General features: G+C 34.9%; 1 protein-coding gene across 9 annotated transcripts in view; it reads right to left on the bottom strand.

Annotated features, from left to right (window-relative positions):
• Cadps2 (calcium dependent secretion activator 2) overlaps positions 1 to 20,226 on the bottom strand; it is a 546,589-nt gene that overhangs the window by 210,071 nt on the left and 316,292 nt on the right. For 8 of the 9 annotated variants that reach the window (XM_074064310.1, XM_074064333.1, XM_074064259.1 and 5 more), the window contains exon 8: positions 7,765 to 7,904. In XM_074064310.1, the coding sequence (XP_073920411.1) occupies positions 7,765 to 7,904 (140 nt within the window). Of the gene's footprint in view, positions 1 to 3,535; positions 3,825 to 7,764; positions 7,905 to 20,226 lie in introns of those variants that run through there. The other variant, XM_074064319.1, reaches the window with a different exon arrangement.

Below are 20,226 nucleotides of genomic sequence, written 5' to 3'. Positions count from 1 at the left end.
AGGATCTGTGCCTTCAGGAGACAACAATACAACTTGCTAAGATGGGGGCTAATACACACTACTCCATTGGAAGAATAGTAGATGTAGGAAAGTCATTCTCACCTTCCCCTCCTGATCTCCTCTGAAACAAGCCATAAAAGAATATCTGAATTTTCACTTAAGTAGGTCATAAGACCTTTAATCCAAAGCAGTCCTTTCTATACCTGGAGGAAAGAAATGTCCTTGTCTCTGAAGACACAGAGACACAGAGCACATTCTGAACAAAGAGGCTTTGCTAATTTCCACCTAGTTTATTACTGGGTCCCCAGTTGTGCTTTTGTGGAACAATCCATGAAATTATAGTTTTCCCTGTTTCTTTGTATTCCAGTTCTGAAAGCTCCCATGTCATGTACAACTTATATTAATTACATAAATTTATGTGTTTTTCTTTTGTTAATCTGTCTTTTGTTTCAGAGATCTTTTGTTTTGAGCCATGGGTGAGAAATATTCTCTCTCATAGATTTAAACATATAAAAATTTAAGCATCAAAAGAAGGTACTAAATGGCAAAAGCTCATAAAAAAGAAAAGGAGAAAAGGAACTTACTGGAGGAAATATGTCTTAGCACAACTACTGTTAAATCAGGAAACACTTTAGTATTATCTATTATCTTGTATATAAATATTTACATTCTCATTCATTCAGTAATTCTCCTCCTGGGTACACACTCAAGAGAAGCTATGCATACCTGTATCAGAAGACAGGTGTAAGAATGTTCACAGCACTGTCTGAAATAGCAAAAATCTATTGAGAATGACCCAAATGTCTACTTTGATGAATGGGCAAGTTAGTTTACATAGGAATGCATATTATGCAGGAAAGATACACATTAAATGTATAAATCAAATGTTACATATACAATAGGCCCAGGATTATGATTAACCTAATTCTGTGCATCTGATGAATAATAAGAGTGGAAAACGTGAATAGGGTTTTCTAGCAACCAAGAGAGTACAGTATCAGTTAGCTTTTGCTATATAACAAACTACCTGAAATTAGTTATTCGAAAATGTAATTGTTGAGTTTTTCTTGTATGGCTGCAGGTGATCAAGCAATTCCACCAATGTGAGTGGAGCCTGACCATCTTATGGATCTGTGGTCAGCGACAACCTGGCTAGCTAGCTCTGTTTATTTTGTCTGGGCTCACCCATATGTCTGAGACCTTAGCCAGGACAACTGGATTGATTCAGTTCTGTTTCTGTAGTGGTACAGTCCACTGTAGTGGTGAGTTTGATTTCATGGAGATGGAAGTAAATAAGAGAGGAAATGAAAATGCACATGTGCTTTTTTTAAACCTGTATTTATGCCAAGGTTGATAGTGTCCTAAGGGTCAAAGCAAGTCCACCTGGCCAATCAAGTTGAAGGACATCACAGATACAGGGTAAAGGTATGCATTTAGGGAGCCCATTTATTGAGCCTTCTTATTTGATCAACCTGCACAGAGAAAGCACTTTCTAGATGCAGCAAAAGGCATGTCTGGTTGACTTAATCATAGGTGCTACCCAAGGAAGATCCTAAGGGCCAGAAAGATGATGGGGAAAGCCCAATTTCCTGATTCCCATAGATAAGTGACAAGCGATGGAGAAAGGAAGGCTGGATGCTGGACTAAAGGACAATGCCTAGGGTAGAGAGCTTCTGTCCCACTTCACAATTCAAATTCTGTCTTGTGAGTTGTACCATAACAAAGCAGGGGTGGTTCTGAGGAGGCAGAGAAAGGGCCAGAGCTTTACACACTGTCATGGTGAAAAACAGACTAGCAACTCCCTCAGAACCAGGGCAAAGGGACAAAAAAAAAAAAAAAAAAAAAAAAAAAGGCTTGCAGTTAGCTGAGAGTCTGCTTGTGAACATTAGGTTAACTATGTAGCAAATAAACTACCATTCTTGGTATATCTATGATAATGTGACAAAACATGTAACCTTGTGTGAGATTGGTAAGTTCTGGCTAAGTAAAAGAATGGAAGACACATGACTGAGTTAGTAAAAGAATTTATAGGATATATGAACTGATCAATTTGGCTGATGTTGTGTTGGGGGAATGAGTGGTCAACAAACCCAAGAGTATTGCTTTATTAACTTGATGCTAATATTCTAACTTCTAGTTGTTTCCAAGAAATAAAAAAGAAGAAAAGATATGAGGTTACATTCTAACTTTAATTAGCTGGCCTAAGGAGCCTTTAAGATGCCCAAGTATGAACGATACTGAAAGGTATCTTTAAAAATTAGTTATGTGATGCATGAAAGAGTAGAAGAAAAAATGCATGTCAAGATAACCCTCCCCGGAAAAGAATCTTATAATCACCTTTTTTTTTTTTTTTTTTTTTTTTTTTGGTGGTACTGGGGTTTGAACTCAGGGCCTTGTGCTTGCTAGGCAGGCACTCTACCACTTGAGCCATGCCCTCAGCCCCCGGAAAAGAATCTTAAAGGATGCTGAATGAAAGATAAAATTTGAGTTTAAAATTAAAGGCAAACATCTATCATAGGAGAAACCAAAGGACTAAAACAAGTTAAAACAATTGTTTTAATGAATATCAAAGCAGTGTTTGAAAATGTTTCTGCCATTATTGCATGTGGTGTTATTAAACTTTAACAAAAATATAGATCTTAATTACATGGAAAGTGCCATGAATATTAAGGTATTTGGAGACTACCTTATTCTTTTTTTTTTCATTCTAAATGCTATGACTATGTTAACTGCATATGGAGGACCCAGATTCTTCCGGAAGCTGTGTTTGGAAAAAGAATACATCATTGCTTAAGGACCTAGCAAACACTTGGCAAAAAGTTTTGGAAAGGTTATAAGCCAGCAAGATTTTTGTGAAATAAGGATAAACTAGACAAAAGCACATTTAATCTGGGATCTATGTATAGGTCCAGGTGAAAGTCAGTGAGAAAATGCGGTTATTTTTAGGTCAGAATATAGAAGAAATTCATTCTGAAGGACAGTTTAGACAGTAGTCAGATGCAGTGGTACATGTCTGTAATCCCAGCTACTCAGAAGGCATAGATAGGAAAGATCAGTTGAGGCCAGTCTAGGCAAAAAATTAAAGAGACCCCCAACTCAATAAAAACCTGGGTTCAGTAGTCAGCTACCCTGGGGACATAAATAAGAGGATTGTGGTCCAGGCTGGCCTTGGCAAAAACTAAAGACCCCATTTGAAACATAACTTACATGGGCATGGCTCAAGTGGCAGAGCACATGCCTCCAAGTGCAAGGCACTTAGCTCAAACACCAGTACCACAAGAGAAAAAGTTCATGAAAAATCAACTTTCTCTGAAAAAGAACAGAGAACAGACTTGTTCTTTTTGTAAGTCTGGAGCCTCTAAGCAATCTCCATATAGTCACGATTTTTCTCCCTTACAACTGTCCTTTATTGAAGACAATAAAACTCAAATCAGAAACACAATCATGAACTTTATTAGAGTACAGTCATTTCATTTTATGAGCCAATGTGACATTTGAATATTAAGTGCATGAAGTTTGGATGGCTGCGATATCCCAGCCTGAGTGACTAGCTGTCCCTTTTTCAGGGCAAGTGGAGACCATGAAACATGAGATCCTGTGTAAGCATGGGGTCACGGACAGGCATGGGTCACTGCAGCACTGTCTACTTGCTGCTTATCCTGTTCTTCCTTTCAGAAGCTGAACTGTTATCTGTCTTCTGTGGCAAGAGATGGGTCCAGTGCCTTTTGTATACTTAGGAGGTAAACTATATTGAAGAATTTTATTTGTGGTCATTTAAAAATATTTCAATGCAGCCATTCATGTGTAAAGAGCCAAGTATTTCTCTACAAAAAGAGAAATGTGAGATTATATAGCAGGGATTTTGTTAAGATTTTACCTTGCCAATTATTAATTGTGATAAAAATCTTCTACCCATGAAATTTTTATTCATTTTTTACTATAAAACTAATCAGTTGTGTGCAGACTTTTAATAGATTGAGGTAATAATGCTTCTACATATGACAGACCATTTAATTTTCTTCTTTCTCCTTTTCAGTTATAGATTTAATTGTCATAATAGTCATTTATTTCATTAGTTCCACTTCATTTTTTGTCTAACTGAGAAAAATAACTTTTGAATTTGGAAAGTAATTTCATTTAATAAAGATGGGAAAAGTATCTCTGAGTTTTGAGTTAATACTGCTACTTAGCCACTAGGGTATGCTAAAGTACAATCCAGGCATTCACAAACACTTCTGTCTTCCAGCTAGGCACAAAAGCAAGGAATAAATCCAAAAGGCAGCCGTAAATCATCTAATCATCCAAACTCTAGCTGCTAATTCATTTAAAAGGTAATCTTGAAGTTAGTTTCTAGAACTTGTTTATATGAAATACTCCAAAAAAATAAATCAATGCAATATTTTGATAATTTTAAGTCTTGTGTTAATGCCTAGTTTGGTTTTAAAAGGATGGAACCATGATTAGACTCATTGTATCCAAATTAAATATCTACTTGCAGGCATGTAGCTGTCCTACTTTTACATAGACTTATTAGCCATCAGAAATGTGAGATTTAGATCGGACATTTTACTTTCTGCTTCAAAAAAATAGATCATTTTAAAATGCAACAGTTGAAAACCAAACACCATTTAAGTGTTTTTCTTTTACATAAAGTTATACTCTATTCCCTATAAACTGTATTTAGAACCTTTTAAAATTTCAAGTTATGAATGCAGCTTACTTTCATATTTATAACATTACCCTAAAACTCTAAGGAGCAGTCTAATGTCTTTCCATCTTCATTATTCATATTAATATATAACCTTGATTACAAACTGTGGGAGGCACTTGGGATTCAAACAGGCTGAAGAAACTTAACAGTGTAGTTAGAAACATATACAAAAATGTAGATAAAACTATACAATTAGGAACAATGTAGGAGCTATATAAAAGTGCTAAACAAAAAAAGAATTCATATTAAGAGAGTTCACATTAAGGAAAAATATTTGTTACCCATGTTATTAAAAAAGAGAAGGTTTACATGACTAATGGCCCAAAGGATTTCAAAGTCTAATGTGCTCTGAAGTTAAAAATTCCAAACTGTCCAATTTATTATTTAATCCATCTAACTCTATCTGTAAGAGGAGTTTTCTGTATTTTAAAGATGAATTAATCTTTCTTTTAAACTTGTTTTTTTTCCAATTATTAATTATTCATCTGTTAATTATTCATTATAGGATGAATTACTGACAGGACACAGTCCACTCCCAAAGCAAAATGCTATGAATCTATGATTCCTGTTGTGTTACTGCTTTGGTGTGTGATAGGGTACTAGAAAGAAAAAGGTTGGCTGAACTCCTTTCACAGCTGTAATATGTTCAGTAGAACTCATCTATGAAGCACCTCAGAAGAAGATGAATATAGTTGTTTTGCAGTAAATACAGGTTTTCCTATATACAGCTTCATGCAGAGGTGAGATTCAAAACATTTAAAACTGTTACCACACAGGTATTGAAAACCAAAGCAGATGCCCTGGTAAAACACCTCCAACTGTCCCTGCCCACAGAGACCAACTGTATCACCACAATGGTGAGAATTTTTAATTCTGGTAAATCATTACCTCTAATACTAATACTAAAACAGTTTTTATTAAACCACTATTGTGGAATACAAATATTCTCCATTTCCTTTTGCTATTTAACACCTTAACCAAGCAAAACAGCATCACAGCTATTTTCATTTCTAGAATTCTTTCTAAGTCAACAGCTGCAGACACCTGAACCTCTGGAAATGCCTGTTAGCACCTCTTAGGTGAGGTTAGGAGGCAACAATTGATGTGACTGGGATAGAAAGCATTTATGGCCTGAATCCTTTGAGAGTTCTTGAGCTTTCCAGATTAAACTGACAGACTATAAAATATCCTCTTTGGTCTCCTTTAACCTGTAGTCTTAGATGTTGACACAGCTATTACAGGGGTACAAGGTTAAAGAAACATGATAAAACAAATTCTCCTCTAGTGAAAAAGAATGATACCTCATCTTCCCTTGTACACCACACTCCAAAAAAAAAAAAAAAAAAATCTAGCCATGTAAGATGGCTGATCCACCTACTCTGGATCACTCTAAACCCAGGAGGCGGTAGATTTGAGCAGGGATTTCCTCCTACAGAATTTATACTTTGTTTTGGGCTTTGTTCCTGGCATAATCTAAAGATCCAGGAGTATTTACCATAGTGGTGGTCATGGGCAAATTAAGGGCCACCAAGACTTGCTTTTCTTATTGAGTAATTCATAAAAAGAAAGAGACTGAGCAAAAATTCATAGAGAAATAACTATAGCTCCTGGAACATGTGTTCTTTCATGTATAACTTGAAACTCTAAGCATCTAAGCACTTTAGATAACTAGCGGTCTCAAAGCACTCCGTGTCAACTGCACTGAACTTGTTATTAGTAGCTAAAAGCCTTCCCACGACTCCTGCCTTGAAACGTTCTAGTCGTGTGTCAGGAATGCCCTTCCTCCTCACTATCCACCCACTGAATTAAGCCTTCAAGTTCCATCTCAAGAGTCAGATGTCTTGTGACATGTCGATGGATTAGCTCCAACTAAATCAGGCATTATTTCTTACAGCACTTATCACTCACTATTATAATTATTTTTATACAAGTCTGAATCTCTGATTAGCCAGTTCCTGCTTAGAACACGGGGGTTCTGCATAAATTGATGGTGAGCAGGTAGAAGGATGAATGAAAGAACTCTAAATACTGAATCCAATGATCTCTATCTGCATTAAGATCTGAGTCACAGACTTTTCTTTCCTCATTTCCCCTTTTCTCCCTCTTCCCCTTTCTCTGTCACTCTCTTTCCTGTACTGGGCTTTGAGCTCAGGACCTTGCCCTAGGTAGGCTCTGTGTTACTTGAGTAATGGTCCTAGCTCTTCCTTGTCTCTTGAACTATCAGTTAGCCCTCCCTCTTGTTGGTGATTTGGCTTCAAAGTCAGCACACCCCTTTGGCTTCAAAGGAATGAATTCTTTGGGATTGCCAAGTTTGTTGCTAAATTCAGAGGAGCCTCTTCAGCAACCACTTCTCTCCATAGTAAGAAAAATGGTCACATTCTGTCCTGATGGATACCACCCCTTTGGCTGTAGTGCTAATGTGTTACTCTGAGAAAGACCTGGAATTTTGAAAACTTACTTTATCTTATTTAAGAGTGCACACCTGTTTCTTCACCAGCTATAAGAGAAAAAGTAGCTTGGCAATTCCCATGAGAGAGGTCCTTGCCTATCCATCAGCAGTAGTTTCCTTCAGTGTTGATTTGGTTTCTATTCAACACAGTGGACGAACATTCATATCTCCTGTCAAAACTTGTTTAACCTTCTGGATTATATTTGAACCACTCTTTAGCTTTTATATATTCTATGAAAATTAAACTATTTCTGGAGACCTGGATGCCAAGCTTGTTTTGGCTGTTACTGTACCTGTATTGTGAAGAATATTTCTTGAAAGTTATCATCAGTTATCAATATTCTTTGTCAGTTTAGCTGATGTATAATATCAATATCATCAGTTGCCAATATTGTGTCAGCATGCAAACAAATACTTATGTTTACTAAGTACCCATGTATTCAGCAATAGATGTTAGTAGGTCTAAAATTAATAAAATAACTTAACACCTGACAGTTTCAAGAAACTCCATGTGAAAGGCTGATATGCTGACTCACTGACAAAGTGATATATTGGAATGAAATCCAATGATTCAAGTGAAAATCATTTTCAAACACACACTCACCCACTATGCTTCATATGTGGTGGTTTATCCATTCGTACTGCAAGTTTGATTTTTAAATCAGAGTCCTGACTATTTTTTGGAACTACCATTCGATGTAATTCAGCTGATTTGGAACTATTAGAAGTTGGATATAGTATCACCTGTAAGGAACAAAAAAGAAAATATCTGAGTACATGACAAAGAGTGCCTGTGAAATGGAAATAAAATATTTTCTATTTCCCTATTTGAAAGGAAGTTGTCAATGCCCAAATATGTCTAATAAACCACTAGACTCCCTCCCACTACTTCCCACCACAACAGATTGATTTTCAGTTCAGATTTATTTACTTTTTGACAAGTGTATGTTTTCAAATTATCACATAATGAGTTTTCTTCCTATGTCACTTCATAATAAATTAATAGCCCAACAAACAACAGTTGAAAAATACTTAATGGACACCTATAATTTCAAAACTGTTCTAAATTACCCAAGACAAAGAAGTTCAGAAAGAAATATTCTTTGAAATTACATATAACATGCTTAACAAGCAAAAGTCAATTACTGAAGTTGTACAAATATGCTTTATATCTTAAATCTTTTCATTGTAAAATAGTATTAAAGGAAATCAACTCAATTACAGATAGAAAAGAATGGTCATAGCATATTTCTGCTCTAGATCAATACCAAGGGGAGATTGTATTCCTGACTACATGTTTCCAGAATGGAAAATGATCAAAATGATGTTATAATGACTGAAACAAAGTAATTATCTTTAATAAAACTGCCAAGTTCCAAGTGACTATTTCATAACTCTTTACTGTATAAGGCCAACCCACGAAAGAAAAGCCTGTTCTTCAGATGTTAGACATTGTATAGATAAAACAACATATCATCCTTTTTTATTTAGTTTTGACATCTTTTAAACACAGTCTACATCAACAAAAACACCACTAACAACAGGTGTTGGCGAGGATGTGGGGAAAAAGGAACCCTCGTACACTGCTGGTGGGAATGCAAGCTGGTGCAACCACTCTGGAAAATATTTGGAGGCTTCTTAAAAATCTAAACATAGATCTGCCATATGGTCCAGCAATCCCACTCCTGGGGATATACCCAAAGGAATGCGACACAGGTTACTCCAGAGGCACCTGCACACCCATGTTTATTGCAGTGCTAAAGGATTAATTAGGGAACATCACACCATTATCCACCAGGACTTATTCTTTCAGTAGCACAAAACTGTTGCTAATGAGCAGCTAGTCAGTCAAGGACTGTTTCCAGACTTCTCTTGCATCTAATTAAGGATATGTGAAAAATGCTGTCAAAGGAGTGTGAAAGAAGTGATAAATGCCCTTGGGGAAAGGTAATTAAAAATTTTATCCATTTCAACACCATAGGAATTGAAAGAGATATAAACGGAAGAAGCAAGAGCCCTAAATCACCACATGGAAGAAGGCTACTCTTCTGTCTGGAATCCCATGGTAAACAGCAATATGGACAATATTGTTTTGGATTCCTGAAATGTTGTCACTTGCTTGTTACAGCATTTAGTACTGTCTTCACAAGGATACTAAGACACTTAATAAGTCTTTCACTAGTAAATAAGTACTTAATGAATTGCTTTTCATGATAAGTAGATCACTTCCATAGAACTTAGTTCATGTACAGGGAGGTTTGTCTGATGTTGATGGTCAGAATATTCAAAATTTTAATAATATTTACTAATAATATTTAATATAGAGTCTTCAATGTCATAGGTTTTCATCTAAATTAAATTATAGCTCTGAACCAAACACTTAACTTCTCGTATCACTTAGCAAGCCATTTTGTTCTTTGCTGTTTATTTTTCTTAACCTTTCTTTATATAGTTCTGCTTCTACTTTATTTTTGTCACCAATACTTTAAATGTCTTGTTAGTTAGCAGGACACAAAAAAACTTTGTGATTCCTTATCTTAATATTAAGCCAATGTATCTTCTTCATAGTAAAATGACATCACTTGCAATCTTTGCTAAGATATGGCTAACAACACAAAATTAATTTTAGTCTTTATCTAAAAGAACTAAAACTTTAAAAAAATGAAATATAATACATATATATATGTATATGTATATTTATATATGCCCAGATATGTTTAGAGTATTATGGGGTTCAGAAGGATCTTTTTCTTAAAATGTACATTTATAAACTGGCACCTCTACATTTCTTTTCTTCTTTGGTATATATCTCATCAATTAAGCTTTATGACCAATGACTTAAGACTATAAGTTTTTCATATCTTTCAGCAAACACCTGATAAACAAAAACTAACAGCACAAGGTACTATGGGAAGAGAGCTACAAAAGCAGAGTGTATAGATAAACAATTTATTGTCCTTTCTTAAACAGAGGAATCGCTGTTTCATTTGGGAATCTAAAAGAATGTAAGATTTACATGGCAGACACAAGGGAGGAGGAGAAACAAAGACATGGGGGCTGTTGACTGAATACTTTAGTGGGGGAAAGGGAGTACTAGAAAAAGGTACACAATTCTGACTGATGCTGACATTGTTACCACTACCCCAAGTTCAAAGGCACTTCTGAAGCTTGGAAGTTTAGCTCTTCCCTTAACATGGACAAGTTTCCATGATTTACCACTAAAAGATCGTCAATACAAATAGTCAGTACATTTTTCCATCATGTTAATTCTCTTCAGGTCCTGAAAGGTTAAGGAGAAAATTCTGTGCAACATCAACTTTTACGTTAGGAAAAAGAATAGAACTCCATGACTGAGCCCAGAGGCCAAGGAGGTAAAAGAAAACTGTAAGAGGGTGATGCACCCTGTTCTGGGGAGAGAGGTATTCCAAGCAGGACAGGAAGCAGTGATATTAAATCAAAGGAGAAATAACTTAGATTAAGCAACCTCCAGTATATGAGAACACTGGAAAATGCTTCTAAGGAAAGATGTGGATTTCTCTCAGAAAAACATCATCTGATTCATTGTTTCCATACACTACTGGGGCTCTTCCTATTTGGGGACTAGGAAGTGGCCGCCAGTCCCAGTGACAAGATGAAAAGCATGGTAGGACCTGACAGGCTACTGCTTTGTTGAGAAGCAGAGTGGTCACTTGAAATCTTAGCCTGAGAAAGTTTAGGTGAGGCTGGACAATAGGGTTCAGGGACAGACAATGAGGAGAAGAGTTTGCTCAAGTCTTAAGTGAGCAAGGGCAAGCAAGTTAGGCAAGATAATTTCAGACAGAAAATACACTGTGGGCAAAGGCAGGGAAGATGAGGACATAGTCAGCAGGTAGGTTGAAGAGGAAATGGGAAGTCCCTGACTATGGATGGGAAGACCTGGGATACACTACTAAAAAAGTATTTTGCTAAGTAATTTGTTCTACAGGTAACATATAGTCAAATAATGTTTTTAAGCAGGGAAATAATCAAATTTTAACATTCTTGAGTAAAGAAATGCCCCCTTTCCAGCTGTATATATCCTACAGAGTTGTCATATGACTCAATGTTAAGAGTTCTCACATCCAACTATGAGATGAATTGGTCTTAAAAATTTACCTTTAAAACAGACTAAGGAGGGACTCACTGCTATTAGCTGAAATCATGTTTAGTTTATAATGAAAATTCTTTTGGCTGACAGACATCCTTGAGACAGAGTATTTTAAGCAAATGTCCAAGGGAACATTTGAAGCAGAATCTATCTCTGTGAGAAATCTTGACTTTTTGGATTCAGTTGACATTTCTGTAATTTATTTACTTTCTCTCTCTTTTGTTAAAAGCCTGTATTCTTTTTAAAGTGTAAATTTGTGTACAAAAGGGTTATACTGTGAGATTTACATACATGTATGTAATGCACTTTGATCAAATTCGCCCCCTCTATTACTCTTTCATATATACTTGTCAGAGTTCATATCATAGCTTATCATTACTGTTTCTGTGAACCTCTCAAGGGTCTGTTTTTGGCAGCACTGTTCTTGAGAGTTTAAGACCTTGAGCTGGTGTTACAGTGAAAAGCTTACCTGAATTTCTGTTTCATAAATACTTATTTAGCAGATGTTAACAACTAACATATATTTCCTCCAGTCTCAGAGCCCCAGTAGTATATGGAAACAATGAATCAGATGATTTTTTTCTGAGAGAAATCTACATTTTTCCTTAGTAACATTTTTCAGTGTTCTCATACACTGAAGATTGCTTAGTCTAAAATTATTTCTCCTTTGATTTAATATCACTGCTTCCTGTCCTGCTTAGTTGAAACAAAGAACACCTGCTCACCCTGGCTAACACAATGCTCCTTTGTATACTGAAAGATTAGCATCAAGTCTTCTGTCAACCGTATTATCTGTTGGCTAAATTCACTTCCCTTGATTTTCAAGCCTGAAAAGAATCCTGGAATTTACAATATGGAACTGATTAAACTCCCAACCCCTGACCAAATGTGTACTTTTCCTAACAGGGAACTATATGTCTCCTTCCTTCTCTGTAGTAAATTTTCTCACAACAAAGACTTTTCTCAGAAATAAAATGAAACCATAAAAAATAAAATTATTGTCTTAGCTACATACTTTTTATGGCATTAATTGACAAATTATAGACATTAAAAGCTTTGTGTTCTGCATGATGGAAGACTGAAAATCAGGCAAGAGAAAAAAAAGTAATGTGTGTAATGTTTTTCTCCATTTTTCTTTCCAACACCCATGAACAACACATGAGCGGGCATTTGGCATGCATGTATGTGGTAGATGGAGTAATAAAAGATGACTAAGCCAGTGTGTTTAAGACACTTTTTCTCTTTTTATTGAAATTATATGTATTTAAAATGAGCAGTAAGATGTTTTGATATCTGCAGTACATTGTTTCACATTATCATTTTCTGATCCTTTAAAAATATTAAAATTTTAATTGACAAATAATAATTTGTATATTTATGCAGTACACAAGGGAACACTCCCCAGCCTTATAAAAGAGAGAACTTCTGTCATTTGTAACCACATGGATGGAACTAGAGGGCATTATGCTAAATGAAATAAACTAGACACAGAAAGATTAATGCCCCATGATCTCATTTACATGTGGAGTCTAAAAAGTTTGATCTCATGGAAACAGAGTAGAAAGGTAGTTTTCAAAGGCTGGGTTAAAAAGGGAGGATATTGATCAAAGGGTACAAAGTTTGAGTTAGACTAGTTTTAAAAAAATCTTTAGGCCATTCTTAGCTATGATTCCCTTCACATCCTATTATAGATACTTACCAACTGTTTTCTGGTTGATTTTTTGGCTATTTGTTTGGAAATATAGACACTTAGGAAAATTACAATTGAAAATGCAAACCTAAAGTAGACATTTCATTGACATAAGGGAAAAAGATTTACTAACTAAAGTACTGCCAAAATCTGATAAGAGAAAAATCACAGTAGTAAATGAATTTGTACATCATTTGCTCACCAGTTTCTAAAAATCTAGGAAACTTTCTTCCCCTCAGCCATAAATTATAAATAGTGCTAACCTTTACATTGACTTTCCAATATGGTTTCTATTAGAGGACTCTGCACGAGCAGCTTCATTATGTTTCTTTTAACCAGCTGGGTTATAATAATACCTGCCATTTATGGAGAACCTTTCAACTGAGTGTCTCAGAGTGCTTTGTGAAATTTAAATTAATTCTCACATCAGCCTGAAAAGGTAGGCATTATCTTGTTATGTAAATAACTTGACACTGAAGTTAGAAGAATAGCTAAGGAAAATTACTTCACCATAACAATTTCACATTTCCTCCTCAATCTAACACATTATTCCTTTAATTATTATATAAAAATAATATTAATTAATTTAGCTTTATTCTCACTCTTTGTTATAATAGTCCTTAAAGTCAAGTCACTTTCTGCTGTCTATAACATGGTGGTGAGGAAAGGAGGCGGAACAAATAATGTCTCAACCTGGATAACTTCAGCTGTATCTTTGAACTGAAGAGCAGGGAACACACAAAAAGAATCAATATTTTGAGTTTACTACTAATTTATGCACCACAGATAACTGTTGGCATTAATATTAAAAACCAACTACCACTCTAAAGAGTAACAGAATTTTTATTCCTCTCTTCAATATGATTTCTATGTAGGGGATGCCAATAATTAAGAATTTTGGGGAGAAATGATGTTAGGGGTAACCAAACCAATATAATATAAGCCTATTTGAAACTGTCACAATGAATTCTCCCTGTACAACAAGTAAACCCTAATAAAAAATAATGAAAAAAATAAATTAACAATTTGCCAAAAAGATAAAACTAATGAAAAATTTCCCAAGTTGACATTTTATATGTATGCAAATGAGTCAGAAGTTGCTTAAACAATGGAGAAGGAAGATAGAAAAGTATGAGGTTAAGAAATTGCTATGGAACATTTTCATATGCTCCAAAAAAATAAATAAAATGAACTCAGATAGGAGGTGTAAAGATGACAGAGTGGTGGAGAGTAAAGTCTGAGGCAGGAGAAGACCCAGGGGAAGAAGAAGAGAGATGAAGATGAAGTTATTTGTTCATGGCCTCGTGGCTATTGTGAAAGAGTCAATACTAGAATTAATGCCTGATGCATGCAGGTTTCAGACTTCAGTTTGTCATGCTAAACAACCAACTAATTTCAATCTTGCACTTTGTTTCAAGATTATTTAGAAAGTGTATTTTGCAGCTAAATCTGTATCATCAATAACTTGACTCATGCAATTTATATAATATAAACTAGCAGGGAATAAAAATACTTAGCTTTCAATACCACTGCTAGAGGCAATCTAGCTCCCACCTAAGTTTATTGAGGTATTGTTGACAAGTAAAAATTGTGTATGTTTATAGTATACAATGTGATGTTTTGATAGTTATTTCTGTATGTGTTGAGAACATTTGCTTTCCTTGTCTGCTTACTTCATTTAGTAAAATGTCCTCTAGATTCATCCATGTTGCTGGAAATGACACAATTTTCTTCTAAGGCTGAATAACACTCCTTGTACTTATAGATAAAGCTTAACATTACTAGTCATCAGGCAAATGAAAATTGAAACCAAAATGAGAGACCATGTCACACTTGCTATGATTCTATTCTCAGAAAGACAAAGGAAAAGTACTGGTGAGGCTGTGGACAAAAGGTACACTGTTGGTGGGAACATAATTAGCAAACCATTGTGGAAAGCAATATAGAAATTACTCAAAAAATTATAAATAGGAATAGCATATAGTCTGAGTACATATCAAAAGGAAATGAAATCAGTATGTTGAAGAGATAATCCTTGTTCATTGTAGTATTCATGACAGCTAAGAAATGGAACCAGCCCATGTCCACAATGAATGAATAAATAAAAATGAGGTAGACATTCTTAAAGTGGTGTTGGACAGTTCCAAGATGCAGAGAGATTATTTTACTAATATAGAAACTAAAAAAAGAGCTCAGACTTGAGGATACTCCAACTTGCTTTTGTCTGAGTAGGAAATAGACCAAACACACTAAAATAGCACTGCTGAATCCTAGTTATAAACTGTTCTACAATGACGCCAGTTTATTACTTGGTTTCGGGATCTTAGGCACCCAAGCAGAAGTGATTCATTCCACTTTCTACTATAATGTTGCATAGGCAAACTGAATTAGGCAAACTTCAGGAAATGTATGCATTTGTTCATCTATCCTTCCAACAATAATTGCGTATGTACTATGGTCAGAAACTGTGAGGAAGATGGTATTGCTAAGTATTGCCCTAGCCCTGCTCTCATAAGGATGACAGTACACTAGACACTGCTATGATTTAAAAAAATTATTTTTCCTGTCTGTACCATCATTTCTTCATCTAGAACATGAAGAGATTGGAATAAATTAGCTACAATATTCTTCTGAATTCCAAACAGAATGGCCTGAAGCAATAATTCATCCTGATTTTTAATTAGTTATAGATATAATATCATAATCAATTACATTTAAAATAAGCAATCAAATGGATTTTCTCAAATTGCATTGGAGAATTAATTTTAAAATTCATTTATTTAGAAAGTGTATTTTGCAGCTAAATCAGTATCATCAATACCTTGAAAAGTAATCTCAAATTATTTGCTATCCCATCCTTAGCTCCTTGGCTTTCAATTTATCAGTGAAGAAAGCCACTGATTATTTTGACTAGTTTGCTTGTTTTTGTAGTTCTGAGTAATGAAAGCATTAATTTTGGTCTTATGCACATATGTAGGGCATTCCTACCTGCTTATTTAGTAACTCCTTTTTCCTTCCTAAAAGAATCCTGATTTTGTTGAAAGTGATAGGGAGGTTAGAAAAAGAAAATATGGCTGGGTGCTGGTGGCTCACACCTATAATCCTAGCTACTCAGGACATAGAGAGCAAGGGGATCGCAATTCAAAGCCAGCCTGGGCAAAACAGTTCGTAAGACCCTATCTTGAAAAAAACTCCATCACCAAAAAGGGCTGATGGAATGGCTCACGGTGTAGGCCCTAGTTCAAAACCTAGTACTGCAAAAAAAAAAAAAAAAAAAAAAAAAAAGGAAAGAATATACGCCAATATCCCAAGACTTTTTTACCTAAAGAGATTAAAAAGATATGAAAAGACATGAAATAGTAAGTGATAAATCTAATAAAAAAGTGTAAGTCCTATGTACTAAAAATTGTTAAGCCACTGCTATGAAAAATTAATTAAGACCTAAACAAATGGAGGGATATACTGTGTTCATGAGTCAGGAGCCTCAACTTTGTTAAGATGGCTATTCTTCCCAAATTGATCTATTGACTAAATGCAATCACAATCAAAGCCACCCCCTTTACAATCCTAAATTCACTATTTGATTCTAAAATTCATAAGGCAATGCAAAGGATCTAAAATAGCTATAATTTTGAGAAAAAGAATTAAAGAAAGAAATAAAACCAAAAATAAAAGATAGGAAACCCTCAAAGTTGGAAGACTATCGCCACCTAATTTCAATACTGATTATAAAGCTGATGTAATTGTGGCAGCATGGCATTGGCACTGAGATAGCAAAATGGATCAATGAGCCAGAACAGAGTGTAGAAACAGACTGACAGAAATAGAGACAATCAAGTTTTCAACAAAGGTGCTAAGTAAATTCAGCGAAGAAAGCCTTTTCTACAAACTGTGCTAGAATGATTGGTTCTTCATATACAAAAATATGAACTTTGATCTATACATAACTCTCGATACAAAAAAAATGAAAAATGGAACAAAGTCCTAAAATGTAAAAATCTAAAACAGTAATTTTTAGAAGAAAAGAAAGGAATTCTGACTTTGAGTATGGAAAAGATTTCTTAGATCTAGTATCAAGAGTATAAGCCATAAAAAAATAAACCATAAATCTGATTTCATGAAAATTAAAAACCTTTGCTCTTTGGAACATATTGTTAAGAGAATGAAAAGACAAGCGAAGATCAGAAGAAAAAAATTTATGGCATATATTCTGATGAAGAGGTGCAAATAATATACTATGATTTTTCTAATCTCAAAAATAAGAAACAGGCAATATGATTAAAAATTGAGGGGGGGCATTTGCACAGATTCTGCATCAAAGAGGAATAGATGGCAAGTCAGTACAGAAAACCTGCTCAGCTTCATTGGTATATGTTTTAGGGAGCACAAATTAAACTACAAGGAGATGATAATCCATGCCTACTAGAAGTAAGGGATTAGTACACTGTGTATGAGTAACAGTTGCTCTAACTCCGACAGAGGAAGGCCTCTGTTACTCTGATGAAATAGTGAAATGTCAACTTCTGCTACTATAATCACCTACTGGGCACCCCTATGGAGGATGCCTATTTATAGCATGATCAGTGTCTTTCAGTGGTGAGCAGGTAAACACTCTTTCCTCTGCTTCTATGGTCAAGATCCCGAACAACTACTCAGAGAATGACGGGCAAATTTACTGAGAATCAGCTTACTGATATGTGTATGTTGAGTCATCTTTCCTTCAAAGTCAGAATGAGTCATCTCCTGTCATACCACAAAGCACAGACCCAATTAACTGCTGCTAAAAAAAAATGTATTTCAGAAGAATTTGCATAATAGATGAATTACCTCTGGTCTTTCACCTGTCTATGGTCCTGCTTCTTATCTCTGGCAGGGTTACTGAGATGTGACTACAATTCCCTTGAGGAATTGCTTGGTGAAAGAATTTAAGGAGGAAAGGGCTTCTCTGTGATTTATGGTTTCAGAAAAGCTCTACCTCCTCCTAGAACAACAAAAACAAAAGTCTCCTGCCTGTGGTGAGTCAAATTAGACATGTATGAAATGTAACAGAATTTCCATTCCACTTTGTAGCCAGTGATACAAATTCACAAGCTAAAGCCACAGTTGTCTAGTGCTGGCTAGTTCAATAAAACTGGATATTAAATTTTGCTTTTCAAATTGAAGAAAATACCTATGATTATGATCTTACTAGCAGTTTCTCTACTGCTTTTTTTGATTCATATGTAGTTATGTAATGCTGTCAATTCTTTTTAAATCCTCAAATATAACTTTTTTCTGTTTAAGTTAATGAAGAACCTGAAGTGATTTTTATCAATTTAAGTGTACACATATCTGTAAAAAATTAGAATGGGTATTACTCAATAAAACATTTTTATTGTTGTGCTGGGTGGGGGTACATTTTCAATAAAATGTTTTAAATCTATTCCTGATCTGTTACTTTACATGTTGAAACTAAAATTCTACAATGAGTGACTACCTATGAACTAGGAAATTATGGACAAATTTTAAACTTTATGGTCTAGTTATAGGCATGGAATATCCAGCTAAACATATTAACTTCGGCTTGAAGAATTAGTGAAGTTCCTAAAACCTTAAAAGAAATGAGAAATTGAGAATTCTATAATTTATATATAGTTCTATAAGTTCATAACTATATAAAAATATATCCAGGAAAACAACAGAAATAAACAAGGGAAAATTTGACTGACCAGTAAATTAGAGTTACCCAAACAGTGATACTCTCCCCAAAACTGAGCTATTTGAATATACCATTATAAAGTATACTGCTATCAAGTTTTAAAAACAAAATTACACAGTCCTGATACCTACTCAGAGGGTTTCTTGTGATGCTCAATAAATCAAACAAAAGAAAAGACTTGACAAGAAAGACAAATATGCCAGGTAATTTTTACTTGATATATTAAGATATAACAAATTTTGGAAAGTTAATAGTTCTTTTCAATGAAATAATCAGTTCAGCTAGGCTAATTTATCTTAATACTTAAAATGTATCTGAAATTAATGAAATTAACCACCACCTGCTGTCTCCATGTAGTATTTACATTTATAAAATAAACATAGTAACTTGTCATCCTGATGTATTATGTATGAAAATTTCCATTTTAAGAAATATTGCATAGAAGTAGATTGTTCAAAAGAAAAAAACATGAGAAAATATGCAAACTAAAAATCTTAATATTAAGAAAACTACCACTCTCAAAATATGTACCAAAGAGGTGAGTACACTTTTATTTAGCCCTTGTGCTACTGCCGATGAGTGTAAATGCGACAACAGCATCTTTCTCTGATAGCTGTCAGAAGGTCTAGAGCCTGGGATGGTGGTGCTCATCTATAATTTCAGCACTGCGGAGGCTAAGGCAGGGTGATCACAATTCAAGCCTAGCCTGGACTAGTAACAAGACCCTGCCTGAAAATTTTTAAAATAATTTTGAAAAGAATGTCTTTATAACAGCACTTCTCAAATTTGAGAAGTAATTTTGGTAAGCCCTCCAAGCATTTCTTTTGTACTCAAGAACATCATTTGGCAAATTAAGGTTACCCACGAGTCTATTACACAAGACCTCATTCTAAAAGACTCAATGAAATGGCACTTCCTATAAATAGCTGGAATTATTATTTAGATTTTTTGTGTCTATGTTAGCCTTGCTGCTCAGTTTTTTTCAGGACAAAATCATTTTATGATGAACTGTACACTTTTGTGTGCTTGAGTGGGTCAGTTATTTACCTGCTAGGACAGACTCTATTTTGCCACTAGGTATTCCCTTAGCACCTGGTGAAGAATTAGCCATCAATTCGGGTGAAAATCTCCATATGTTGCCTCCATTTCCACAAATAGGTATTCGCATCTGCCATCCATAAGCAAAATCTGCATGCCAAGTGCTTGCCAAAGAACATTCAACTGCCCAGTGCCCTACTCTGTAGGCTATGATAACCTTCAACTGCCCAGTATCCCACTCTGTAGGCTATGACACATTTTTTTCTATTCCCTCCTACTCACTAAGTCTTAATCCTGATTACACATCATTATCAGTGACACTACTTGCATTCATGCTTCCTAATCCTATTTGCATACTACCAAATGCTTGCAACACTCCTTCCTGGGAAAATTTCATCTAAACCAGATGAAAGTCTGGGTCTCAGAACTTCAATCTTTAAAATCTTTTTCTGTGAGACAGAATGCTTTTTATAGCAACATTTCTAAACTAAAAAATTTAATGTGTAAAACTTGT

Source organism: Castor canadensis, chromosome 2 (assembly GCF_047511655.1).
Source record: "Castor canadensis chromosome 2, mCasCan1.hap1v2, whole genome shotgun sequence".
Classification (NCBI taxonomy): Eukaryota; Metazoa; Chordata; class Mammalia; order Rodentia; family Castoridae; genus Castor; species Castor canadensis.
The sequence above is the reverse complement of the archived record's forward strand: the minus strand, read 5'-3'. Positions and strand labels throughout refer to the sequence as shown.